General features: G+C 54.9%; 6 protein-coding genes across 6 annotated transcripts; 4 read left to right on the forward strand and 2 right to left on the reverse strand.

The window, feature by feature from the left end:
* Nucleotides 1-153: 153 nt before the first annotated feature.
* On the forward strand, nucleotides 154-2,746 carry CkaCkLH20_10664 (uncharacterized protein; the record flags this gene model as incomplete). The annotated part of the gene is made up of 4 exons (XM_038893378.1): nucleotides 154-575; nucleotides 641-1,406; nucleotides 1,463-1,804; nucleotides 2,591-2,746. 4 exons carry the CDS (start codon nucleotides 154-156, stop codon nucleotides 2,744-2,746), a joined length of 1,686 nt encoding a protein of 561 aa, XP_038741191.1.
* Nucleotides 2,747-3,593: 847 nt separating this feature from the next.
* On the forward strand, nucleotides 3,594-5,168 carry CkaCkLH20_10665 (uncharacterized protein; the record flags this gene model as incomplete). Its single annotated transcript, XM_038893379.1, has 1 exon — nucleotides 3,594-5,168. The coding sequence occupies one exon, from the start codon at nucleotides 3,594-3,596 to the stop codon at nucleotides 5,166-5,168; it is 1,575 nt and encodes a 524-aa protein (XP_038741192.1).
* A 379-nt stretch (nucleotides 5,169-5,547) lies between these two features.
* CkaCkLH20_10666 (uncharacterized protein) lies at nucleotides 5,548-6,162 on the reverse strand (the record flags this gene model as incomplete). Its single annotated transcript, XM_038893380.1, has 2 exons — nucleotides 5,548-5,889; nucleotides 5,950-6,162. 2 exons carry the CDS (start codon nucleotides 6,160-6,162, stop codon nucleotides 5,548-5,550), a joined length of 555 nt encoding a protein of 184 aa, XP_038741193.1.
* A 1,246-nt stretch (nucleotides 6,163-7,408) lies between these two features.
* On the forward strand, nucleotides 7,409-9,154 carry CkaCkLH20_10667 (uncharacterized protein; the record flags this gene model as incomplete). The annotated part of the gene is made up of 4 exons (XM_038893381.1): nucleotides 7,409-7,591; nucleotides 7,689-8,177; nucleotides 8,228-8,501; nucleotides 8,550-9,154. 4 exons carry the CDS (start codon nucleotides 7,409-7,411, stop codon nucleotides 9,152-9,154), a joined length of 1,551 nt encoding a protein of 516 aa, XP_038741194.1.
* A 2,028-nt stretch (nucleotides 9,155-11,182) lies between these two features.
* CkaCkLH20_10668 (uncharacterized protein) lies at nucleotides 11,183-12,358 on the forward strand (the record flags this gene model as incomplete). The annotated part of the gene is made up of 1 exon (XM_038893382.1): nucleotides 11,183-12,358. The coding sequence occupies one exon, from the start codon at nucleotides 11,183-11,185 to the stop codon at nucleotides 12,356-12,358; it is 1,176 nt and encodes a 391-aa protein (XP_038741195.1).
* Nucleotides 12,359-13,601: 1,243 nt separating this feature from the next.
* On the reverse strand, nucleotides 13,602-15,087 carry CkaCkLH20_10669 (26s protease regulatory subunit 4; the record flags this gene model as incomplete). Its single annotated transcript, XM_038893383.1, has 3 exons — nucleotides 13,602-14,108; nucleotides 14,155-14,961; nucleotides 15,025-15,087. 3 exons carry the CDS (start codon nucleotides 15,085-15,087, stop codon nucleotides 13,602-13,604), a joined length of 1,377 nt encoding a protein of 458 aa, XP_038741196.1.
* Between the last annotated feature and the right edge of the window lie 2,158 nt (nucleotides 15,088-17,245).

Below are 17,245 nucleotides of genomic sequence, written 5' to 3' on the forward strand. Positions count from 1 at the left end.
GTCCGAATCGTCTGGTATATACATCTACATCGTTTTTGGTCCGTCCCAGGGGCACATGTAAGACGGCGTAGTCTCGACTTTATCTCCTGGGAGCCATCTTCCGTTCCTTCGTTGAACTGCCCTCCTGCTACGTTTCCAGTCTCGTTCGTCCAGATGGCCGACACAATCGAACAAAGAAGCCCTCAGAGGCCCGTTGAGGATCTAGAATGCCTGCCCGACCTGAAGATGGGCGGAAACGCCGATGAGGGCTACGACATCCTCGAAGGCTCAGACTTCCGTCCCATCACCCCTGAACAATCCGCCGCCATCTGTAAGAAGCTCGACCGTCGCCTCCTCCCGTTGATGTGCGTCCTTTATGGAATATGTTACATCGACAAACTGAGCATGAGCTGGGCGGTTCTGTTCCATTTCCGAGAGGACTTGAATCTCAAGGGTACAGAGTACTCCTGGGCCAGTTCTATGTTCTACTTTGGCTTCTTGGTCGCTCAGTACCCCGGAAACTACCTGCTCCAGAAGCTGAAAGTGAGCCGGTTCTTGGGCATGACAGTCCTTGCTTGGGGTGTTTTGATGGTTGGGTAAGCATTTTAATTGTCACGTCTCCGCTCAACAAAGAACCATTGCTAACTCATGTGTATTACAGTCATCTGGGCCTGAAAGAATTCAAGGGGCTCCTCGTGATTCGGTTCCTTCTCGGTGTGGTCGAGTCCGTCGTCATGCCAGGCTTCGTCCTCTACACCTCCACCTTCTACACCCGCAAGGAACAGGTATGGAGAACGCTCCTGTGGTCCGCCATGCAGGGTATCTTCACAATCTTCGGCGCCCTTGCGTCATACGGCCTTGGTCACATTACAAACACCGTACTACGACCCTGGATGTATATTTTCCTCATCCTCGGCATCCTGTCCTTCCTCACCGGCTCAATCTGGTTGGTCATTATGCCCGAGACGCCCGGAACAGCATCCTTTTTCACAGAGGAGGAGAAGCGCATAGCAGTTCAGCGCGTCGCGGAAAACATGACCGGAATCAAGAGCTATGGTTGGAAGACGTACCAGATCTGGCACGCTCTCAAGGACCCCAAGCTATGGCTTCTTCTCGGCTTTGAGTTCTTCAAGAGTGTGCCGAACGGAGGCCTCACCAACTTTGGCAGCTTGGTTGTGGCTGGGTTCGGTTTCGACTCGTTCAAGACTCTGCTTATCGGGCTTCCGTCTTCGCTCGTGAGCGCTGGGAGTATGATTCTTTGGGGCTTCTTTTCCATTAAATATGGAAACCTCCGTACCTGGGGCATGATCGTACCCATGGTCATCGCCATCGCAGGCGTTGCCGCGGTCTACGCGACGCTCGGAACCGACGCCAATATCTACGGAAGGGCCGTGGCATATTGGTTGATTAATTCGTACGCCGTTACTGTAAGCATACACCTCAGCCTTCCGAACTCAAAATCACTCACTAACAATCGAACCAGAGCCCTTTTGCCCTGACCATCGTTGGTCAGAACATTGCCGGACACACGAAGCGCGCCGTCGCCAACACGCTCCTGTTCATCATGTACGCCGCTGGGAACATCGCCGGCCCGTTTTTCTTCAGAAGCGAGGACGCGCCAAGATACGTGCTGGCCATCGTATCGATCATGGTCTGCTTGGGTATCGGTCTTTTGTGTGCTGTTCTCCTGCGCTTCTATATGATCTGGGAGAACAAGCGCCGGGACCGTCTGTACGGCAGGCCCGAAAACCTGGAGGACAGGCTGGACGGAATGCGCATGGGCATGCACGATAAGACTGATGACGAGAATAAGGACTTCCGTTATGTCTTGTAGCTTGTAATCCCACCACAAGGCAAGCTTGTGTCCCTAGGGAGGCCGTCAAGTCAGAATGAGGATGCAGGAGAACAACAACAACAACAACATCATAAACAACAACAGCAGCGGCAGCACCATTCTAATGATTCTATAGATCTTGTACATTCTCCACGGCCCACCGTAGATGCTCCAACTGCCTTGGACGCCTAGAAAGCAATTCCTCGATCTGTTTAACGAGTCGACTGCCCCAGCCCCTGACAAACCAATACATCTTTTCTAGCCGCAATAGAAATACGGCAAAATACGCCAAAAGCAATAGTGCTTGCGGCTTGCGTGACTTGATATCCACTACGATATTGTCGTCAAGAGTGTGTAGCCAAGCGAAGACCACACTGACCTCGGCGTTGGCGCCAAACGCCGCCATCATCCTGACTATATTGTGAAGGTCCTGGGTAGCTTTGGCGAAGCACTCTTGTGCTTGTTGAGGTATCTCGCTTGCTTGGAAAGCGCGAAGGGTGTCTAGAGCCTCGGGGGTGTCTGATGGAAGGTCCGTGTTTTCAATCCTTGGGTCACTGTTGTTTGTAGAGCGAGATGCCCGCTGTTAGCAAGGGCACGAATAAACATCCAACCAAGTTATTCGTCCCAGGCAATGTCATCTCTCTCTTTCTTCAAGCATCGGGTATAAGAAATCGCTTTTCCCGACCCGTGGAATATCCAGAGAACAAGACCTGTATAGCGTAGAGACATACTAACGTGCCGTGTTACTCTCAAGGCGCCGGCAAACTAAGTTCCAAGAACCCCTCCGACGTCGCGAACGGCGAACTGACCATCATCGTCGGCCTCGGCGTACAACTCGCCTTCTTCGGCTGCTTCCTCGTCGTGTCCGGCGTCTTCCACCGGCGCATGCGCCACGCCCCGACCGCCAAATCCGAGAAACCGTACATCCAGTAGCAGGTGTACTTGTTTGCTCTGTACATGGTCTTCATCTTCGACGGTGCACTGATGATTCTGGTCCTTGGATGGCTGAATCGGTTCCATCCAGCTGAAATCGGGATTCTGCTTCGTGGTGATATCCCGCCTACTAACGGCATTGCTTTACTCTGGTCGACGAGCACGTCTTTGAGAAAGCCGGTGGAAGGGTCATCCTCGGAACACGAGTTGGTGTGAGAATCACGGTGGCATACGGGTGCTGTTTTGTGGCTATTGCCTTATGTAGGAGGGAATGGCATGGGCTCAGGCCGTGTTGTGGCTTCGGCGATGGAACCCAGAGGGACCTTGAGGAGACTGCATACGTTGCCGTGGTCGTTGTCAAAGCCACGACATGGCTTGCAGTCGGGTGTTACTTGAATCATGACTTTGAGTTCTTTAGAAGGGCGTGGGGTCTATGAACCGTTGGTTCGGAAACGGTTCTGAGTTCCCCATTCCGTGATCTCAATGCTCAAGCTCACCATGGAATCAACGACAAAATTCTCAAGGTCATCTGGATAGGTGGCAATTCTCACCACGATTTGAAGAAAGAACTGGTCGGAAAGCCAACAAGGTGGTCCGCCGCTGTCCTAACTGCCCAATTTTAACTTCAAAGGTCTTCCGGAGACTGCAAATCTTCGACTACATAGTAGGTATCCGCCCCAAGAAAGCTACAAGGCTTGTTGACTATACGTTTACACATCTCCGATGCTCATTTTAACTATTTCTAGCCTCGATCCTCTGTTTTCTGGTCACGCCTTGGTCCATTCTGATTGACGATCACAACGACAAACATCTTCTATCTTCGTAATACACTGCCAAAGGTCTGAGGATGGAGCCTCTCACCTCACTACAGAAGGCCTTGCCTTACTCAGGAGAGACCCCGCCTGCATCAGGAGAAGCATCCCCGTCAGAAGAGCAACCCCCGCTGGAGCCTCCCAAGACAGGCATCGCCAATCTCCCGAACGAGCTGTTGTCGATGATCTGCGAACTCCTCATCCCTATAAACGAAAGAGGCACGTGGAAGTCAAAGCTCGACACGGTTGACACAACAAAACAAATTTACATCTTGAAGGATTATAACCGTATGGCCCTGCGCGGTTTCGCTTTGTCCTGCAAGCGGCACCGCAAAGTAGCCCTCTTCCATCTCCGGGGCAGCATCGTTGTTCCCGACTTCGGATCAGCATCCCACCTCGTGTCGATTCTACGACGCCTCAACAAGAGTTCTGTCTCCGCCCAGCACACTCAACGGTTGTGCATCTCGGTAGCCGACAATGCTTCGAGCTTCGAGTCGTTCCGCAACGTCTGGACGCCCTTCTGGGCGGTCGGCAATGTCTCGAAGAGCTTGAAAAGCGATCGAAAGATCCAAGACGACTGCTCTTTCGTGACGGAACTCGCACAGGCTTCGGGTCGACCGGTCCCAGCACTGATTCCTATGCGTCCAAGTCGTGATGCGCAAAGGGCATCCTGGGCAGCCTTGCACGGTCTGCTCACCGTGCTCACGATGGACAGGCTGCCGAACCTGAGGGAGCTGACGCTATCGCTGCCGCCCATGGTCGCGGAGGAGATCGTCAAGACTTTCGGTGCCGCAAGTCGCGCAACGCCGGCGCCGGCACTGCCGACGCTCGAGGCGATCCGGATAGCCTTTAGAGCATGGTATCGCAGCGACGACTACGTAGGTTTCGAGCGCCTGAGTTCGACTGCTGTCGCGAGTCTGCTAGCCCTGGGAGAAAATGTGTCTGAGCTGTATTTGCAGGACTGCAACGTCTCCGGGGCGGAGTACACACGCGCGCTTGGGCGCTTACGGTCCGTAACTCTCAAGAGGGTAACGTTGACGGCGGACGACTTGCAAAGGCTGTTTGGTGGTTGTCAAGAATTGACGCACTTTGCCTTCTTGGCGAGGAACGCAACAAGACCTCCTGAAGGTTTCTTGGAGAGAAGACCAATGGCTCCGGATATCGTTGCTGTGTTGAAAAAAAGCTCCCGGACACTTCGCTCGTTGTGCATAGATACCCGTTATCTCGGCGTGGATGATATACTCCAATACGAGACTCCCTTGGAGATGGGTGTCTTCGAGTGTCTAGAAAAGCTCTGGATTGACATTCGCAGCGTCGACTGCCCAATCGGTGGCTGCAGCCGAGCGAGGCGTAGGACCTTCTTCACAACTCTTCCGCAAACTTTGAGGAGGCTTCACTTGGATGGCTTCGCATTTGGATATGGCCTGTTGATGAACTTGCGGGAATTTGCGGTTAGTCTTTCACGGGAGCGTCATAGTCTATTGACCGAGGTGGCGGCCGAATGCTTCCATCATTGGGCGGTGCGCGAAGGCCAGGAGATTCTCCAGATTTTCCAGAGCTCTGGTGTGACGGTGCTTCCGCATGCTTGCAAGGAGCCGGTGCTGTGGTAAGACAGCTGGACGCGACGCCCCGGGGGACTTTGTGGTCTTGAGTTCCATATTGAGGCTCCGGACTTTTGACCAAAGAGAGCGAGAGGGGATGAGGTTTGGTTTTGACGTAAACCAGTCTGAAATTTGAGAAGGACACCGCAGCAAGTCTTTGCGAAAGTTCGGATGAAGATGAAAGCAAGTGACAAGCACCCTCATAAGTAGACAATGGCAATGTTCTGTATTGAAGCATCAACAACCTCTGTAACGTATGGATGGAGCTTCCCATACCTTGGAATAGCATAACTGAACCCGGGTATCCGTCCAAAACACTTCCAGTACCAAGCGAACGCCGAACCTAACAACAAGAAACCTGTTTCGAGTCCCTCTTGCATTGATGATATCAATTCTGCACCGTGTGTACATCAATCCCACCCTCGTTCTTGGTAATGGCGTGCGTGTTACCGTTCGGTACGTCGACGCGAATCTCCCCCTTAGTGCTCACCGGAGACATCTCGTACAGCCATTTGACGACGAAGAAGCTTCCGGCTGCCCAGATCCAGACGACGATGCCAACGGAGCATGTGAAGAAGAGGGTAGGCACGAGGAAGAGTAGGGCGACGCAAGCCCAGAAAAGGGTGAAGATGACGGCGGCGCCCAGGGCGAAGACGATCGTGGAGAAAGCGAAAGTCAAGCAGGCGATGATGGGCAAGGAAGAGAAGACCAGCTGGGCGACGATGAAGGACTTAAGACACATGGACCATTAGGAAGGTTTCTGAGAGGGGCAATTGAGGAGGGGACGTACGAAAAGAAGAGGCTTCCTTTGGGCGAAGTCGGAAACGTCGCCGTAGGCTTTCTGCCTAGTGTCGAAGCTGACGACACGATTGATCTGGCGCTGGCCGTAGGCATAGACGCCGGCAGCATTGTCCTTGACCGAAGCCTTGATGTCATGGATGTCGGAAGAGGCATTGTCCTTGGCCGAGGCCTTGACGTCGTTGTTGTCGGACGAGGTTGCCATTTTGGGGGGGTTCGCAGGAGATGTGCGTCAGGGATGTTGAAGACGAATACGGATGGGTGGGATTAAGATTGGAAAATGGGGAAATACGTCGGATCGATGGTCATTTATTCGGTTGAGTTGCAAGGGATGAACGGGATCACGTCAAAAGCCAATGCAAGACGATGGAGAAGAGGAGAAGAGGTGGAAGAAGAAGAAAATGAGGGGTCGGACGGATGGAAGACACGCTCCAGGTTCTTTACGGATACAAGCAGGAAGGAAAGTGCAAGTCAGTGGCTGAAGACCTCGAGCTAAGAATGCGCCTTCCCATCGGCAGGTACACTGTACTACTGACGTTGTGATGACCTCGGAGGCAGCTACCTACGTCTCTGGCCAGCACAGGAAGTCGCGTTCCTTCCAGCATTTGGCGCGTCCCGTCTGCATGTCGCAATTTAGCTCCTCGTGCCTGCATTTTCCCGTTTCCCGCAACATCCACTTTTTAAGATGGGTTCCTGGTTAATAGGCTCTCATTGGTTTAAGCCACAGCAGGAGGAGCAGCCATTTCCCCGCTTCCATCGATCTGATTGGGTCAAAAAAGAAGGGAGCTTGGGCCATGCTTCAGTGCGGGTCGATCTTACTCCACCCAGGAAGCACGCAGTACGTACCTTTCAGGAGCTCTCAAGACCACGTCACGTGCCTGTCTCGGCCGGCCCGGAACAGCCAAGCTTAAGCTTCGCGCAGGTGCACCCGACCTACAGCTGGAGGCGCAGGTCCCTGACGGTGCCCTTGAACTCTCTTCTCGTACAAACGGCTGTCAAATCAATATTTCGTCATAACACACACCTCATTGCTCGAGGTCCAAACAAGCTTAACACCGCGGCCAGACGACAACCTACGAGCACGCTCGGGAGTCGCGCATGCTGCTGCAAGTCACATGGATCCCGACCCGTCTTAAAGCCGACGACGTGGAGCACTCGCACCAAACACCCCAGCCCTGCCCATCATCCACGTCTCTCCCGAATGCCACCTCGCGCCGTCGCGCATGCCATGCAGCCCGGCAGTATGAGAAGGCGCCACCAGCTTGGGGATCAGATACCGTGGATCTCACCCTAAGTCCAAGCGTCAAAACATCCCTTGAGACAACCAACAACTCACCATTCCATTTCGCGACACAGAGCAGGCACCGCTATCCTGACCTGTCATTCCTTCGTCACTTTCCTCCCCCATCAGACACTCGACAAGCCCAGATGCCATTGCCAGTGCCGGTGCCATGAGTGCCGAATCCCCAGAGACAGACTCGCCTTCTCTCAAGGCCGAGGTTACACGACTGGAGAACGGGTCCGCTGCCACCAACGGCGGGAAACCAAAGCTGGGGTCCGGTGTACGGGGGACGCGCATCGGCCATAAGAAGTCGAGAAACGGTTGCCAGCAGTGCAAAAAGCGCCGCGTCAAGGTGAGTGAGAGTGACGGAGCGAGACCGGGGTCGGCGTCCGGCACTGAAGGATGCCAAGTCCCAATCCCTATTCGGGATACGATCTAACGGCCTTCAGTGTGACGAAAATCGACCATGTCGGAATTGCGTGCGACACGACGTCAAGTGCAGTCTGGTCTTGACTCCGTTCGCTCCCCAGCTCCCGGCTGTCACCGAGTCGCCAAAGCCAGCCCCGGAGGCGGCAAGTACTGCGACCCCCGGTAGCGTTGGGGATGCTTCTTCGACCAGTCGCCCGGGCAGTCGCCGGGACCGGCACTCGCCTCAGTTGACGTCGTTGAAGGAAAAGGTGGCGGCCATGCAAGGGCTTCTGGCCGAGTTTACGGCTGAGATGGATGCGATGAATAACCCGGGCGCCAACGACAACGACAACAGCTCTGCGTCAAATCGAGGCGAATGCGGGGATCCCCAGCATATCCCCCAGGCGGACTGGCTCACCGATATGCAGCTCGTACACCACTTCACTTCCAACACGGCTCACACCTTGTCCGAGAACCCCGACTTCGTTCACCTGTGGACGACTACCGTTCCCGAAATCGCATTTGCCCATGTAGGCCACTTGACTCTTCAACTGGATGGTCCATGTGCTGATTGCTGCAGGACTTCCTCCTCCATGGCATCCTGGCCGTGTCTGCGATTCACCTTTCCTATCTCAACCCGGAAAAGCGAGAGGAATACACCACCATCTCCACCCGTCATCAGAACATTGCCCTTAGCAAGTTCTCCCCAGGGTTGAACGACATTGGCGAGAATAATGCCGATGCCTATGTTCTACACGCCATCTGCATATTTCTTTTGAACACTTACTCAATAGCTCATCCCCACGGCCCCATCACATCCAAGGACGTGGCCCAGTCCTTCATTCTACTACAGGGTGAGGCCTAATACACGTTCCTCAGAGATACTAGGCTAACAGTCACAGGCATTAAGAGCATACTGACCCTTCCATTCGCCTATCGCTACATCTCGAACGGTCCCCTAGCTCGGTGGCTCTATCAAGGCGGAGTCGAGCCAGCCGTCGGAGGTAACTTCGCCAACAAGATCGACGACCTTCTTAACCTCACCCGGAGCATGGCCCCATCCGAAGACACGTCAATGTGTCAGTCCGCACTCGAGGGCCTGAAGCTCACCTTCGCCGCCGTCTCGACACCATCTCACCGGTCCGGTCTCGTCTGGCGATGGGCCGTCTCGCTACCTCAATCCTTCCTCGAGCTTATGAGCCAGAACCATCCAATGGCTCTCACCATCCTCATGTACTACGCAGCACTCGTCCACGCATTCGAGCGAAAGCTTTGGTACCTCAACGGCTGGGGGCACAACGTGGCTTCGGCCCTGGACAAGGCCATCCAGGACCCGTGGAGGGAATGGATACAGTGGCCGTTGCGATGTGTCCGCGATGGCGTTGACATCAGGCAAGTTGAGCCGAACCCGCCGCCGAACGCCGTACCCAAGTGGGACCCGAATATTGCTCCAGTATTCAAGCTGGACCTGTTCAGACTGGGCGAACCTCCACAGCCTCCACCGTGAGCAAGCTTCGGTTTCAGCCGACCGGCAAAAGGGAGCCCACATCCGACTCCAGGAAGCCGCCAACGCTCACGGGCTGCATCGCCAACCACCTGTATCGCCGTGTGTGGCTAGGACTAAGGCCCGTCGTGGTAGATCATTGGCTGCGACGTCTTGACAGAGTACGCAGCGCGCGCCGGTGACGAGCATATCTCGCCAGAAATGAAATGGCCTCACGACCCAACTCGCCACAGCAGGGTTGAGAGAGACCTCGATTTCTACCCGATATACTGTCGCGACATGTCGAAAGTCGCCCCAAGAACCAATGGAGGTTGCATCTATTGCAGCGCTGCTCTCCCAATCGACAACCAAGATACGGAGGACCACGCCACCTCATGCTCTCATGCACGAGCCGGCTCTCGAAGCATGATGAGCTCTTTGGCGAACTCCGAAGGAGAGGCGAACCTGGCGATCTCGTGTAAGACTTGGTCACCATGTACGGACGTTGTATAATACTCGCAAATACTCTTGATGAGAGTAAACATATACCCATACCCTGTTCATAATGTCTCGTCAATAAATCACGTTCGCAACGAACCCGTCGCTGTCAGGACGCAATACATTTATACCTGTCTACGCAGAAAGTCGCTAGCTGCTGCATGAATACCCAAGACTTGATGACTTTGCGAGCGGCCTGCAGATTCAATCGTCCACTGGCACACAACTAGATCAAAAAGGTACGCACTCACACTAGGCAAAGTCGATAAATGATTAGGAGGAACCCTCGGAGACACAGGCGACAAAGGTGAAGTCCCGCAGATTTCCATATCATATAGCCTTCGTCCCGCGCGCCCTGAACCGTCATCGCGAGCCAAAAACGCCACCACCACAATCAGAAGACAAAAACTCTACATCTGCGATACTCAAAGAGCAAAAAGATGTCCTCGGAGAGGCTCGAACTCTCGACCTTTGGATGTCCCTATCTACAGACAGAGTCATATTGAATAATATGAGACCAACGCTCTACCGACTGAGCCACGAAGACAGGTGGATGAGAAAGTTGCCCAATTAGGTGCCTAAGTCGGTCGCAGCGCGCACGAGCCACTTTCCCTGCTTTCTTCAACTCTCCGCCTCCACCACAACTTCGACTCTCAAATCCCACGATCGTCACCTACACGAACACCCTCGCCAATCTAGGAGCAGACAACTCACCTTACCTCAACAGCTCACCCTCCTGTCACAACCTTGAATCAAAAGCCCACGAAGACACTTACGCGTTTGACAGGACCCCCAAAACCCCAACTCTCCCATCCCACAACCTCCTCACCTGCACGTCTGCGCCTCCCTCCCACCCTCACCTCCCTCACCTTCTTGCCATACTTCACCTTACACCACGTCCGTCTTCCGTAAGCCCTACCTTTCGACCCCGTTCCAGCCCAGCTCTAAAGACACAGAAGAGGACTACGCACGCTGGTCACATGAAACAAGCTCCCAACTCAAACCTTGTCGAATACAAGCATGCTTCTCTACATCTCGGAAGGGCTCCCAAAGAACATGAGATGAAAGACCCCATCCCGCCCCTCGCCGCTCCAAGCTCCGTCCACCCTCCTTCGCTCCTCCGTCCCATCCCCCGTTCGCCTCCGCCTCGCCTAGACCTCCCGAGAACATCACCCCCTCAAATGCGCCTTGTGTCCGGACTGGCCTTTCCACGGAGAGCATTAACCAAAGCCAACCTTGTCTTGTCCCATTGGACCAGAATGCTCCCGATTTCACTCATTGACCATTGGCTCCTCGCAAGGCCAGACCGAGACGTCTCTCCTTACGCCGTTCACACCCTCTTCCGCAACTTACATCCCAGCTTGGATCAGGTCGGGTCGATCCCTGACGACGCCCCCCTCGAGTGAAAATGTGCTTTGACGATGGGACGCGTTTATATATCACACTCATGAGCTCAGCTCATCTCCATCGCCTCTCTCTCTCTTCTCCGCTCCTTCGACCCTCATCGCAAGGCTCACAAGCACACAAACATTCACGATGCCCTCACATATCACAATGACAGACCACTCCTCCTCCTCCTCCGCAGAAACCCAATCCCTCACCTCCACCACCACAACAGCGACCCGTCTCTCCCTCAAACGCCGCATCTCCCTCTCCCTCCACCGCTCCCGCAACCACTCCTCCGCCCCGAAACCGCCCAACCGCGGCCTCGGCCACTCCATCCACAGAATCACCACCGCCGCCGGCGCCCCCATCAACAAGGCCGTCAACCTCCTCGGCGCCGAGGGCTTCATGCCCCAGACCATGGACCGCGAGTGCGCCAAGGCCTCCCGCATCCTCCACGCCTTCACCGACGACCCCGGCCCCGCCCCGGCGTCCTCCTACAAGGCCCCCTCCCACCCCCTCGGCCTCTCCGTCAAGTCCATGGTCACCATCCCCCACAAGGTCCTCGCCAACTGCTCCGGCCTCGCCGTCTTCAACACCCTCCGCGCCGGCGCCTACATGGGCTCCCTCGCCGCCGGCTCCGGCATCGTCGTCGCACGCCGCCCGGACGGCACCTGGTCCCCGCCCTCCTCCTTCGTCGTCTCCACCCTCGGCGCCGGCTTCATGATCGGCCTCGACATCTACGACTGCGTCCTCGTCCTCAACACCCCCGCCCAGGTCGCCGCCTTCGCCCACCCCCGCGTCTCCCTCGGCGCCGAGTCCTCCGTCGCCATCGGGCCCGTCGGCACCGGCGGCGCCGTCGAGGCCGCGCTCTCCAAGACCGGGCGCCCCATGTTCAGCTACATCAAGTCCCGGGGTTTCTGGGCGGGAGTGCAGATCGACGGGACCATCATCCTCGCGCGCCAGGACTGCAACGGCGTGGCGTACCAGAACCGCCGCATCTCCGCCAAGAAGATCCTCACCCTGCAGGCCGAGTGGCCCGAGGGGTCGCAGCCGCTGTGGCAGACGCTGATGGCCATGGAGGGCCGGTACGCGATCGATCCGGACATCGCGCGGGAGATGGCCGCGATGGGGCCCCCGGGGGATCTGACGCCGCCCGCGACGGGGTACATGACGCCGAGCTCGCTGCCGCCGCCGCTGGAGGAGGACGAGGAGGACGAGGACGGGCCGGCGCCGCCGTATGCGGCGTCCGTGGCGTCGGAGTGGAGGTACGACGGGAGCGAGGAGGGGGTTACGCAGGAGCCGATTGTGGAGGAGAAGGAGAGGTTGGGTCGGGCTGGGTATTGATATGGCACATTCAAGTCACGTTTGGATACCTCTTTCTCTTTTCTATTGTCTCGTTCAGCAGGTTTTGTTTCTTCTTGGCGAGCTTCAAGCTAGAGATTGTTCATATTGTATAATACCACCAATGCGAAAACGGCATTTCCCATCACCACGCCTCTCTCACATTTCCCCATGTTCTCAAAGATGCGGGGAAACGCATTCATCAACCATCCATGTAAGACTTCGCCTTCGCCATGATACCAGGAACACCCCCGACCCAAAAAGCAGCCGCAGCCGCCAGAGGGGTGTGTGGTGTACGTACGGCGGTCTCGGTAAGCACCATGATTCCCAAATGCGGGCCTTGCTTAGGGTTCAGACGGGCTGGGATCGTCGGCTCTGCGAGTCGGGAGTCAACTTTCTGGCAGCAGACGCGAACGGCGAGAGGTTCCTGATGGGTGGGAGGAGGGGGTGGTTGTTACTAAGGAACTGTTTGAGGGGTCTTGTCTTGTTGTTTTTCGTGGAAGGATATGCGAGGACAGGTAGGGATGCGATGATCGTCGTCGTTATCGTACCTAGTCTATGCCGGCAATTGCTTATGTTGTGCCAGAGGAGGGGACCTCTGGCTGTTCGTTCTCGAAATACATCGTGCTTGTTCCGTACTGGGCGGAGATATGTCCTTGCTGTCTGGTTGGATCAGATGGTGAGGTTAAAGGCATGGTTCAGGACATGATTAATACAAAACTTCTTTCCGAGGGCGTCTAGAGACGAGAATTCAAGACACAAGCATATGTCCAGAGCCGGATGATGCCGAGCAGGTCTCCAGACGCCGACGGAGACAGGTAGACGCCGTATGATCGGGACATTTTCCGAGCCCGTCTGGCGTGATTCCAGAACGTTCAGATGGCAGGATGGTTAAGCTCACCACCACCCTAACTCACCACCTTGCCTCTCGACCTTGTCGTGAGGAATCCTCCTCGTTTGCGATTTCGTTTCGCCAGAAAGCCATCTTTCCTGCAGGAAGCGCCTCATGTGGTAGCTAGCCATGAAATCGGAATGCACCCCATCACAGTGAAGCTAGCGACGAGATGCCCTGAATGCATTGAAATCCTTCAAACCATCTTCTCGTACGAATCATCACTTTTCACGTTGCATCGCTCCAGGAAATCGACATCCGCCGTTGAGCTTGCTTGGCATTATCTCTATCGTAGCTGCCTGTCATTTCCTCCGTCGTCCTGTCTATCCCCGCCCAGTCATACACGTGAACACACTACAAGTACAAGCCCTCGGGCTCACTCTCCTGCTTGGTGCGCAGGACCCTTTCACGGGCCGAGCGGAAGTCGGCCATTTGCACCCGCATACGGCGCTCGCGGAGGGCGAGCAGACCGGCCTCGGAGCAGATGGCCTTGATGTCGGCACCAGACAGGTCATCCTTCTGCGAGATGAACTCCTCAAGCTCCACGTCGTCGTTAAGCGACATCTTGGATGTGTGCAGGGTGAAGATCTTGCGCTTGGTGTTCTGGTCCGGGTTCTCGAAGAGAATCTTTCGGTCGATACGGCCGGGACGGATGAGAGCGGGGTCGAGCGTCTCGATCTTGTTGGTGGCCATAATGACCTTGACGTCACCACGGTCGTCGAAACCGTCGAGCTGGTTGAGGAGCTCCAGCATGGTGCGCTGGACTTCGCGCTCGCCTCCGGACGTCGAGTCGTAACGCTTCGTACCAATAGCATCGATTTCGTCGATGAAGACGATGGAGGGGGCGTTCTCGCCGGCAACCTGCAGATATTAGCGGCGAGTTGGGTAAGTGGGGAGTCAGACATACCTGGAAGAGCTGGCGAACTAGACGGGGACCATCACCAAGGTACTTCTGGATAAGCTCACTTCCGACTATACGCAGGAAGGTAGCTGAAGTCTGGTTGGCGACAGCCTTGGCAAGCAAGGTCTTTCCGGTACCAGGAGCACCGTAGAGAATGACACCCTTGGGCGGCTTGATACCCATCTCCTCGTAAAGCTCTGGGTGGAGCAGAGGCAGCTCGACTGACTCTCTGACTTCCTGGATCTGCGTTTCCAAACCTCCAATGTCGGCGTATGACTCCGTGGGTGCCTTGTCCAGCTTCATGACGCTGACAAGCGGGTCGGCATCGTCAGTCAGGACACCAACAATGCTGACGCTCTTGTGGTGCAGGAGCACGCTGGCACCGGGCTCGAGCAGGTCCTTGTCGACGAAGCTCATGATGCTAACATAGTACTCGGGACCAGTCGTGCTGCTCACGATGGCGTGGTCATCGTCAATCATCTCCTCCAAAGTGCCAACACCCATGGGGCTGCCACGCATGTCGTCGACGCGGCCGCGCTCATCGGCCAGGCGGTCGACATCGCCCTCGGGGCCGACGGCAGCACCTTCCTTCGCCGCCTTGGCCCTGCGCAGGCGCTCCTGGTTCTCGACGTATTCCTCCTCGAGGATCAGGTGATCGTGGATTCGTTGCATGCGTAGCAGGCGGAGCTTGCATCTGCTTGTGGGGAAGACGGCGGGGAGCTTCGCGGCGGCGCTCGTACCGGCGGCCTTTCTCTTCTTGCGGCCGACTCTGGTGGTAGGACGCGGGGGAGGCTCATACTTGGGCTTCTCCTTCTGTTTCACCGCTTAGTCGATGTCTTTTGGGTGTTTGCGAGGTGATTTGGATGGAGTTCATACCTTCTTATCCTTCTCGTCCTTACCATCTCCTCCACCACCCATTCCACTCTGGTTCTGACCCATCCTATCGTTCGCTCTGTCCGCAGCTGCTGTTTTTGCTTATTGTTCAAATGATTGGGGGTAGGATGCAAAAAATATAGACGATCTGGCGGGATGTCGCCGGCGAGAGAGAGCTTGTGATGATGATGAAGTTGGGTGGATTCCGGGGACAGCAGCAGGCCAGAAGGCAAGGCTGCTGCTGCTTGCGTAGGTAATCGAATCGGCAGCAGTACCTGCGTGTGTACGTACCGGTTGGCACGGGCCAAGGCAGGCGCCAGAGGAACGCGCGCTCCGGTCTATCCCTAATCCGGTCGAAGTAGTGGACCCAGGTCACGTGTGTCTCCCTTCTGGCTTTGTCATCTGCTTGCTGAGTCAGATTTCGTAGTACACCCGACTTCCTTCCGTCATTCTCAACATCCATCCTTCCAGAAGATGAAGAATGTCTTGATCTCTGCGTGAGCTCTTGAATAATCCAAACAATCTTACGCATGGGTTCACTTGTTTTCATTTCGAATGAGTGAGCTCTGATGGTCCCAAGTAACGTCTAATGCATTGAATAGCTACGACGCCTGCACACACTTCATTGCGATAACGGTGTATCGTACGTCCCATTAACACGGAACCTACAGCCTGAGAAACAGCGTGTTTTTATTGATAACTTGAATTTTTTGGTGGCTTTATGTTTCTCCAGCTGACATCGTCTCTGAATTGCCCTCTCAAAAGAGTACTATTCGCATCATCACTCCCACCTGAAGTCGCGTCACCCATTCGAAAGGTCGAGACACAGAGACCGCTTTCTGTTAACTGTCCTATCACCTGCAGAGCGCCAGAAGACGCAACACGCTCTGGGAATCATCGTACGAGCAATGTCGCTCCGTTTGACAATCAGCTTCGTCTTTTCCGCCTGGCGTTGTAACGACACCGACGGAACCTCCTTACTTCCAGCGACCGAACTTTGCCATCGCAACTAAACCTCAAAATCCACGCCGATCAATCCTTTCATCCGCGTCGTCGAAGCCGGGTATATCGTTGCGGTTCCTGAATTCCAAGTATTCCCTTAGTAGCGGACTGCAAGTGGCCCACGACGAGATGCATTCGACCATATAACGTCACAGCCACAAAGCTACACAAACAAACTGTCACACAGTTCATACGCGAACACGTTCCAGTGCGTACGCGTCGTTGGAGAATCGAATTGGCCAAGAACGGCCGCTAGAAATAATCATGTTGGAGCTAAATAAGTTTAATCCAGCAGATTGACTCGCGGTGTCCAACATTTGGAGCGTTTATGCAACATCGCCAGGCCGATTCGCTCTCTCGTGTCGGTAGTTTTCTCCGGTCCTTGCTCCTTGTGCGATGCTAATGGTGATCGTGACAGACTTCACGAAAATCTCGAATCATCTTGTTTGCCGCATTGTAGTCGTCCTGCAAAGTATCAATTAGTTGCTAAAACTTCAGCAGTAACGTTGTGGTCTCGCGAAGCACATGGGCACCTGAAAATCGACATTCTATCGCCTGTCGTCCCTTCGGAAGTGCCTCTGGACTTTCTGAGGCTACTTGATCTTAAATCGTTTTACAAAACCGTGCAAGTCAATCAGCGCTGAAAGGCATTGGCAGACGATGACCCTAAGCAGCTTCATCCATGAAAGATCGTCTACCAAGAACGCTTCGGGGCGCGTCCGCCTATGCCCCAGCAAGGTTTCCAGCTGAAACAGTTTAGGTTGAATTCAAATGGGGTCATGGTTGTTGCCCTGTCAAGACACTGAGTCTTCATCGGGACGATGTTGCCTGTTTCGCTCTTGGAGAGCAGCAGAACGTGTTATTGAGCGGTTCGTACAATAACGCTATTGTCGTTTCCTACATGAAGACAGGAAATGCTATCAAAACCCTCACAGGGCATACAATGGGAATACACTGTTTCAAAGTCTCTAGTAGGAAGTTTGTTCTCGGGCTCGCTCGACTCGTCGATCAAGCTATCGAATATTAGGACCGGGGCTTTCCTGTCGACACTGCGCGGACACGTGAGGCGAGCTCTCATCCCTCCATGATGAGGATTTATAGATTCTCGTCAGTGGCGCCATGGATCGCACAGTCAAGGCTCTTCGTTCCGATAGCAGAGAAACTTTTACACTTCGTGGGATGAGTACAGGTTAATCGTTGCCGTTACTTGGCTTCCAACACT

Source organism: Colletotrichum karsti (genome assembly GCF_011947395.1).
Source record: "Colletotrichum karsti strain CkLH20 chromosome Unknown Scaffold42, whole genome shotgun sequence".
Classification (NCBI taxonomy): Eukaryota; Fungi; Ascomycota; class Sordariomycetes; order Glomerellales; family Glomerellaceae; genus Colletotrichum; species Colletotrichum karsti.